This window comes from Meriones unguiculatus, chromosome 17 (assembly GCF_030254825.1).
Source record: "Meriones unguiculatus strain TT.TT164.6M chromosome 17, Bangor_MerUng_6.1, whole genome shotgun sequence".
NCBI classification, from domain to species: domain Eukaryota; kingdom Metazoa; phylum Chordata; class Mammalia; order Rodentia; family Muridae; genus Meriones; species Meriones unguiculatus.
In genome coordinates, this window is record NC_083364.1 from 88,589,938 (window position 1) to 88,599,291 (window position 9,354).

The following is a 9,354-nucleotide window of genomic DNA, read 5'->3' on the forward strand; positions in this document are numbered from 1 at the left end:
CCTTACCAACATGTGTTGTCACTTGAAATTTTTATCTTAGCTATTCTGACTGGTGTAAGATGAAATCATAGAGTCATTTTGATTTGCATTTCTCTGGCAGCTAAGGATTTTGAGCATTTCTTTAAGTGCTTCTCAAACATCCAAGATTCCTCTATTGTGCATTCTTGGTTTAGCTCTGTACTCCATCTTTTAACTGGATTATTTGATTTGCTGATATTTAATTTCTGACGTTCTTTGTATATTTTGGAAATTAGCCCTCTGTCTGATGTAGGGTTGGTGAACATCTTTTCTAAATCTATAGGCTGCTGTTTTGTGCCAGAACTTCTGGTGATAGCAACATCCCTAATTTCAAGATATACTACTGACCAATAGTAATAAAAACTGCATGGTATTGGCACAGAAACAGACAAGTTGATCAATGGGACCTAACTGAAGACCCAGAAATAAACTTCCAGTCCTATAGGCACTTGATTTGCAACAAGAAGCCAAAAACATACAATGAAGAAAAGAAAACATCTTCAACAAATGGTGCTGGTCTAACTGGACGTCTACATGTAAAAATGCAAATAGAGCCTGCACAAAACTCAAGTCCAACTGGATCAAAGACCTTGACATAAAATCAGAGACTTTAAAACTATTGGGGAAAAAATGAGGAAAATCTGGAACTCATTGGCAGAACACGAACAGCTCAGGCTTTGAGATCAACAATTAATAAAGGGGATTTCATGAAACTGAAAAGCTTCTGTAAGTCAAAGGACAATTCTATTTTTAAAGTATGAAGAAACATCTTAATGTTTTCTAAAATATAATGGTTTTTTCTTCACTGTCAGTTTGACTGGGTGTAAAAGTACCTAGGAGACTGAGACACATCTATACCAGTGCATGTGAGAGTATTTCTGGAGGGGAAGAAGTGAAGTAAGAGGTCCAGCTCTGAAATTAGATTTCTCAGTCACAGACAAGAGAGCAACAGAATTGAGATAACAGTGAGTGCTGGCATTTACCTCTGCTTCCTGGTCACAGTATGAACCACACTCTTCCACCATGCTTTTCCTGCCATAATAAATGGCGCTCACTAAAACTGAGCATCAGAATGTATCTGTTCTGTCTTGCGAGTTGTTCTTTGAGGTATTTCAGATGCAGCTATGGAAAGCTATAGCACACAATATCTTCACTGTTGAGAGTAACATAATACAATAAGGACTATATCTCCTTATTCCACACATTCTCACCAGTAGATTCTCTCCTTACTGGAATTAGCTATTTTAAGAAATGGGAGCTTGAGTCTCACTGCTATTTTTAGCATCTAATGTTATGAATTTCTATAATTTGAATATTAGTAATATTCTTTTTATACTCAGTAGACACTTTATATCCTCTTTGTAGAAATATCAGTTCTAATCCCTTGACCATTTTTCATGGTTTGTTCACACACAAAGGACTTGTGTCACTTTCCTATGTACCTGTTAGATATTAACCTCAGATCAGACACATGCTAAAGAATTACAAATGCCTTCTATCCTCCCTGTCTTCTTCCATAAGACTCCCTGAGCTGTGCCTAAGTTTTGGCTGTGAGTCTCAGCATCTGCTTGGATCCCCTGTTGGCTGGAGCCTTTCAGGGGAATGTGGATAATAGGCTCCCATCCTGTTTCCTCTCTTCCATTGCTTCTGATGTCTATTCTATTTTGCCATCTGAATGGGGTTTAAGCAGACTCCCTAGGACCCTCCTTGGTGTTTTGCTTCTTTAGGTCTGTAGATTTTAGTATGACTATCCTCTGTTATATGCCTAATATCTGCTTATAAGTGAGTGTATACCATGCCTGTCTTTCTGTTTCTGGGTTACCTTACCCAGGATAATCTTTTCTAGTTCCATATATAGAGGGGACAGGAGTCCCATGAGGAGACCAACAAAGCTAAAAATTTGAGCCCAGGGGTTCCTGCAGATACTGAGACACAAACCAAAGACCATGCACGGACAAGACCTAGACCTCCTGCTCAAATGTAGCCCACTGGCAGCTCAGCTCCACGTGGGTTGCCTAGTAAGGGAAGCAGGAGCTGCCTCTGCCAGGAACTCCATTCCCTGTTCTTTGATCGCTTGCTCCTAGCTATGTAGTCTTGCCAGGCCACAGAGGAAGAGGATCCAGGCAGTCCTGATGAGACTTGATAAGCTATGGGCGATGACAGAGGAGGAGAACTCCCTCATTCAGTGGACTAAGAAAATGGGAAAAGGGGAAAGATAACGGGAGAGTGGGACTGTTAGGAGTTGAGGGAGGGTTTTTTTTTCTTTATTTTTTATTTTTAAATAATTTTATACATTCACTTGTATCACAGCTGTAGCCCTCTCCCTCTTTCACTCCCAATCCTCCCCTCCTGCCCTCATCTCCTCCCTGCCCCCGAGGGAGGGATTTTCTTTTTCTTTCTTTTTTTATTTCAAGATACTTTATTTTCAAAATGGGTCACAACATAAGCTTTTGGCCCATTCTGCCAATGTATAAGCTACAAATGCTTGCTCAGCAGCTGAGGGGCACTCGTTAGTATCATGTCTGAAAAGTGAATAAGGACTATTCATGGAGATAACCTAGAACCCCTGCACAGATGTAGCCCATGGCAGCTCAGTCTCTAAGTGGGTTACATAGTAATGTGAAGAGGGACTGCCTCTGACATAATCTGACTGGCCTGCTCTTTGATTACGTCCCCTTGAGGGGGGAGCAGCCTTACCAGGCCATAGTAGAGGACAATGCAGCCACTTTTGATGTGAACTGATAGACTAAGGTCAGAAAGGAGAGGAGAACCTCCCCTATCAGTGGACTTGGGGAGTGGCATGCATGCAGAAAGGAGAGGGAGGGTGGGATTGGGAGGGGAGGAGGGAGGGGTTTATGTGGGATGCAAAATGAATAAAGTGTAATTGATGAAAAATAAAAAAAAGAAAAATCCATATAAAACAAATATTCAAAGTTTCCACAGGAACACAGGTAAGCATGACCTCCATCTTCTAGCCGTCCATTATGCATTGGTGCCAACCCTACTCTTACAAAGACATTCCAGAACTAGCAGTAATTAAGTTAAATGGTCCCCCAAAATCCCTTAACTTGAGCTAAACTTGCAGGTAAGAGCTACAAGAACGGCATCTACACGTTGATACTAGTGGAAGCACAGGATACTGGGTGACGGTCTAAGCCGCTTTCCTGGGCACTAGACATGGGCAGAGTGCCAGCATCCTGCTCCTCCACTTCCGGCGGGAAGCCATGGCTCTGGATCTGCTTCATGAGTTGCCACATTGGCCGTGACATTACGTAGTAGATGGTCGGCCTCTGGAACCCATTGAAAGTAGAAGCAGCAGCAACAGTGTAGGCACCCATGTTCTCAAAGAGCATCCGATCACACACATGCATTTCAGGCAGGTGACAGCGTTCAACGATCCCTTCAAGGGAATCGCAAGTTGGCCCCCAGATGCTGGACAAGTAATACTTCTCATTTGGCTTGGGTCTCTTCTGCAGTAGGGCCTTCACATGTGGATGATCATAGAGAATGCAGTTAAATGAGCCATATACTCCGTCGTTCACATAATACATGAAGGTTTGCTCATTTGACTCATCTTCATCATCAGAGCCAGTCTGCTCCTTCCATACAGTTTTTTTGGCAATGATATTGACTTCAAGAGTGAAAGCTGATTTTCAGTCCGGATACATAATGAAAAAATTGTGAGAAAAAAAAAAAAGAATTACAAACGCTGGTTCCACCATGTGGGCTATCAATTGCTGTTGTTGTTGTTTTCTGTTCCTGTTTGCTTATTTGATGCGATCATACTACTTTTACTTCAGAATACATAGTGAGATGGGTTCTTACGTAGTTCTTCAACTAATCTGTGAGGTTAAAGAAAAATTTATCCTTTACTTGGTCCTTTAAAAGACATTTTGAGAAGAGGCTCCAGAGGTTCTGCTGTTTCATTTTATTTTTCTTGCTCTGGAGTTACCTCTGCTGAACTTCTACCCCACGTTCTCGCATCTTTCATTAGAATGTTTTTTTTCAATCGACAATGAGGATTTTATCCTCCTTCTCTTCTCCTTCTATTTCACAGGACTCTGAGGTAAATATGGTTCCATAGATAACTATCCCGTACAAGTCTTAAGCTTAATAAGTACAGCCAAGAGATCCTGGGAGCCAAGGTGATGAGAACACTGTTTTGAATTCCTTGGAAAGAGAAGATTCAAAATGTTAATTGTCTACGGTTATTACCTATTTAAAATTAATTATGAACTACAGGATACTCAAGTCAAAAATGGAAACATATTTTTGTTCAAATATAGTTTAAAAAAAGATAAATGAACCTTCTGGTAATAAAATATCCCCATTTTTCTTGGAAATCTGGAGGCCTATAATGTGTCTTGGCATTCAACAATGCCTTGCATAACCATGTACTGATGGCTTCAAGCATAATGTAAATAAATGAAAACATAAGGATTACATTTTCTTTGACACATCTGAAAATTTTGAGAGGAAACACATTTGGCACATATGCTGTGGACTCAGCTAAGTGGAAGTATGAGCAAAATATCCCAGAACAGTTCCCGAAATCCACAAAATTCACAAGGAAAGGGTTTCCAGACAAAATGAAAAAGAAAACAAACAAACAAAAGACTAACAAGTAAAACATCTCCATAATTATCAACATGTAACCCTGCAAATTGTTTTTTAAGACTACAACGTTTTATAAAATAAATCACATTTAATCAACTATAGCCTTATTATTTTAATTGAATAATACTATGCATCTTGTTCATACAATGTATTAAAATCTAATGCAGCATCCTCTAATCACCTAACAGCAATGTCAGAAAATATTTCTGAATATTTACAGAAATAAAAAAGGAGGAGCACTAGTTAGGCATCTTCTCACGGTTGAACTAACAGCTTCTATGTTGGACACTAGCTATTTGTATATATTATAATAAGGTCTTCATAATTTTGATAGAACTGCAGTATGCATTATGACAAATGTTTAACAGACCCAGAGGCTTTACAGACACCAGTCTCAAAAATGTACAGAAGCAAGACATGAAATATTTTATATCAAATAATTGAATGTAATTAATTACATGAATGTTAACTTATAACAAAAAAAGTCTTTCACTTCCCAATTTCATGACACAAAATAGTAGGCAGATGGATATTGTCATATGTGAGCAAGCTTCACCAAAATGCTCTTCCTGAAACCATTAGTGATAGTAAATTAATTTGAATGTAAACAACCGAATGGAACTGAATGTCCTGCCAGAAGCTGCAAAAATACATTTCAGAACAATAAACTAAGTGCATTAAGAAAAGTCCTAGGGAAATAATAACCTTGATTTTCTAAGATGTCTACAATGTAAGAAAAGGATTGTCATAGTGTTAAGTCGTCATTAGTATGTGTTAATGACCAGCAACCTTTGTGAAGGCTGTATCCAGTTAATTACTGTTACTGTTGATATTTTTATAATGATAGCTTGGGAGAGAAAAATTAGAAACATGGGTGTTTATGGTAAACTACACTGTAAGTCTAAGTCACTTCAAAAACACAGTTTGACTCAGAACTCTTTCCAAATGAAAATAAATTATTGGAATCGTTCCTAGCCTTTCCTTTTTTAATTTTTATTTTTTATTAATTACAGTTTATTCACTTTATATCCCAGCTGTGGCCTCCTCCCTCATTCCCTCACAATCCAACTCTCCCTCCCTCATCTCCTCCCATGCCCCTCTCCAAGTCCACTGTTAAGGGAGGCCCTCCTTCCCTTCCCTCTAACCCTAGCCTATCAGGTCTCATCAGGACCAGATACATTGTCTTCCTCTGTGGCATGGTAAGGCTGCTACCCTCTCAGGGGGAAGTGACCAAAGAGACAGCCTCTGAGTTCATGACAGAGACAGTCCCTGTTCCTATTACTGGGCAACACACTTGGATACTGAGCTGCCATGGGTTACATCTGTGCAGGGGTAATAGGTTATCTCCATGCATGGACCTTGGTTGGAGTATCAGTCTCCAAAAAGACCCCTGGACCCAGATTTTTTGGTTCTGTTCTACTTCTATAGTTCCTGGCTTCTCCAGGTTTTTATGTAACCCCCTTCTTTCTTAAGATTCTCTGCTCTCTGCCCAAAGTTTGGCTATGAGTCTGAGCATCTGCTTTGATACCCTGCTGGGTGGAGTATTTCAGAGATCCTCTGTGCTATGGCTCCTGTCCTGTTTCCAGTTTTCTCCATCTTCTGACGTCTGTTCTGTTTGCCTTTCTGAGTGAGGATTGATCATCTTACCCAGGATCCTCCTTCTTGCTTAGCTTCTTTAGGTGTACAGATTTTAGTGCATCTATCCTATATTATAAGTGTAATATCCACTTATAAGTGAGTATATACTGTGTGTTTCTTTCTGCTTCTGGGATCCCTCACTCAGGATGATCTTTTCTAGTCCTACCATTATCCTGCAAATTTTGTCATTTCCTTGTTTTTAATTGCTGAGTAGTATTCCATTGTGCCTTTGCAAAGAAGAGCTGTCAATCTTTGGAAATATGGAATGAGACCTGAGATTGAATAGTTATGGAGCAGTGATAACTTACAGTTGCTTATTAGAATAACGAGAACCTTTTCAGAGTATGATTTTCTAAGTCTCAGCCCACACACACTGGATCAGAATCTTCTATGTTTGGCCTTGAACATCTTAGAATTTATAAAGACAGTTGGAAAATGCTTCCTATAAAGCCATGAATAGAAAGTGTTTTTTTTTAATTAGTTCCCTTTCACATCTTTAATAGCCAGAGGTGATCAAAGTAGCATGCATACTAAATATATATTATAGTACAAGCATCAGAGAAATGCATTTTTCTAGCAGTATTCAGTCTGGCATCTTCTAATCATCTTGATTTTGATGGAACTGTCAAAGGTGAAGGAAAGGAACCAATACAAAGAGGGAATACATACATTCCAAGTGCTTATTATTTTAAATATGTTGTGGAATTATAACCTATTTGTATACCTAGTAGAAATAATTGATGGTATTAACAGTGTGTTGATGAGAGTTTCAGCAGACAGACAAACAAAACATGCATACTAGGTCACCTAACATGTAACTAGGCAACACACTGCTTTGAACCCAGGTATTTTGAGATATCCCAGGAATGAGTCTTCATGGTATTTATTTTTTTTACATTAAAATGTGAATCTATGGGTGAAACAAAATGAATCCTTATTTATTGCATATAGTGGGGGACAGTTAGGAGTATTTTTTTTTTTTGGATAAATTTAAAATCAAGACTTGTTAGACCAATAAAGTTAGATGGAAGCACAGTACCATAGACTATCCAGAATGCTAGACTGTTTCACATTTAGAAAGTATACATTGAAAATGTTCACCTCCTGATTCTATGTTATGTATATCTAGGTTCAAATTAAGGATGTTATACTTACTATTAACTTAATGCTTGTCATATAAAAAGAATATCCTTTGGCTAGCAAGATACCTCAGTTGTTAAGAGCACTGGCTGCTCTTCCAGGGGACACAAGTTTGAATCCCATTAGCAACATGGCAATTAACGGACCACTATAATCCCATTTCAAGGGGTCTGACCACTTTTCTGGCCCCCTTGGGATCTAGGTGCACACATCATGCACTGACACATGCAGTTGAAATACCCATTAACATAAAAAAATTTTGAAATATATAAAAACCAATATGTTTTGTTTCTCGAAGAAAAAGCTTTTAAAGCAATTTTAGAATGAAAATGTTAAATGAAAATTTTATTATGTTATAGATTTTTAATAGTTATTTTCCTGTTTTTCTTTTCTAACTACAATTATTACTGACTACTTAAAAATTTCTAAAATAAAAGTGAAACATTGTTTCTTAAGTCCCAAACAGCTGTAAGGGAGATATTTAAAGATTTATAAACTCAGTCATTACTGACTGGTTCTGAAAATAATTATAATTTTGGTATTTCACAGTAAAAATAAAGTATTTCTACTGAAACTGATTTTTTTGTGATTGGTCTATTCATAAATATCTATTATGGAATGATAACCCAACACTGAGCAAGTAGTTGTTTGAACTAAGGCTACAGAAATAAAGAAAGAAATTAAAGACTCCCTAGAATTCAATGAAAATAAAGGCGAAAAATGCCCAAACTTATGGAACACAATGAAAGCAGTGCTAAGGGGAAAGTTCATAGCACTAAGCACCTTCATAAAGAAACTGAAGCCACAATCCATAAGATAACAACTAAAGAGCAGTTCCTCTAAGCTATTGTATTAAGTTACCTAAAATGTAACCATGTATTAGTTATAATATAATATGCTTTATAATACAGTGCTATATAATGTTATCATAGAATGTTCGGTATATTTCTTCCCACACATCTAGTTACTTCAGGTGTAATTAACTGACCCATAATGTATGCACAAAAGACATGGACTATTTCATACAGGCAAAACACCCAAATACTTTTGGTAATATCAACAGTCTACATTCTCCTATCATCTTGCTGTTGCCTTTCCTCCCTACAAATACTTGTTCCTTTTGTTTCAGTTTCATATATGTTTCTTTTTTATAAGGTGTATTTTCATATATATGTAGTAGTAGTAGTATGTTTTTATGATTTATTCACTTTGTATCTCAGCTGTAGTCCCTCCTCATCTCCTCCTGGTCCTACCTTCCCTTCCTCTTCCTCTCTTGTCCCTCTTCCCTGGTCCACTAATGTGGGAAGGTCTCCTCCTTACTGTCTGGCCCTAGCCTATCAGGTCCCATCAGTACTGTCTGGATCCTCTCTCTCTCTCTCTCTCTCTCTCTCTCTCTCTCTCTCTCTCTGATTTAACTAGGTCGCCCCACCAGTGAGAGGTGGTCAAGGATAAAGGAACCTAGTCAATGTCTGGGACTGTTATCTTATGGATTTTAGCATCAGAAAAAAACATTAGGAACAGCAGCATGGCTGTGTCTCCAACAGTGCTTGCTGCTAAGCCTGGCAGCCTGAGTTTGATCTCCAGCGCCCACACAGTACAGGGAGAGAACTGACTCTAGCACTTTGTTCTCTCACCTCTATAGGAGCACAGGGCATGTACATAAACAAAATAGAAAATAATTCTTTTAAAGGAACCTAAGGGGATAGAGAAGTTTCTAAATGGTTTTAGAACACTTGCTGTTCTTGCAGAAGTCCCAAATTCAGTTAACATCCACATGGTAGCTTCAAGGAATTTTAGATCTTTTACTGTTTTTTGTAAGCACTCATATAATGCACATACATACATGAGGACAAAATACTCATATACATAGAATAAAAATATGTAATCATTTAGAAGTAATTTTAAAATTATTACTAGAGTCCTAAAATAAAGCTGATTTTC

The 9,354-nt window shown here is 38.0% G+C and overlaps 1 protein-coding gene across 1 annotated transcript; it reads right to left on the reverse strand.

Moving 5' to 3' along the window:
• Positions 1-3,006: 3,006 nt before the first annotated feature.
• On the reverse strand, positions 3,007-3,662 carry LOC132648794 (ornithine decarboxylase-like). The gene has a single exon (XM_060371328.1). It carries the CDS (start codon positions 3,567-3,569, stop codon positions 3,126-3,128), a length of 444 nt encoding a protein of 147 aa, XP_060227311.1. The 5' UTR covers positions 3,570-3,662; the 3' UTR covers positions 3,007-3,125.
• Positions 3,663-9,354: the final 5,692 nt, after the last annotated feature.

Excerpts from the sequence above, each read along its gene's own strand:
- LOC132648794 (XM_060371328.1), bottom strand. The coding sequence starts at position 3,569 with ATGTATTATGTGAACGACGGAGTATATGGCTCATTTAACTGCATTCTC.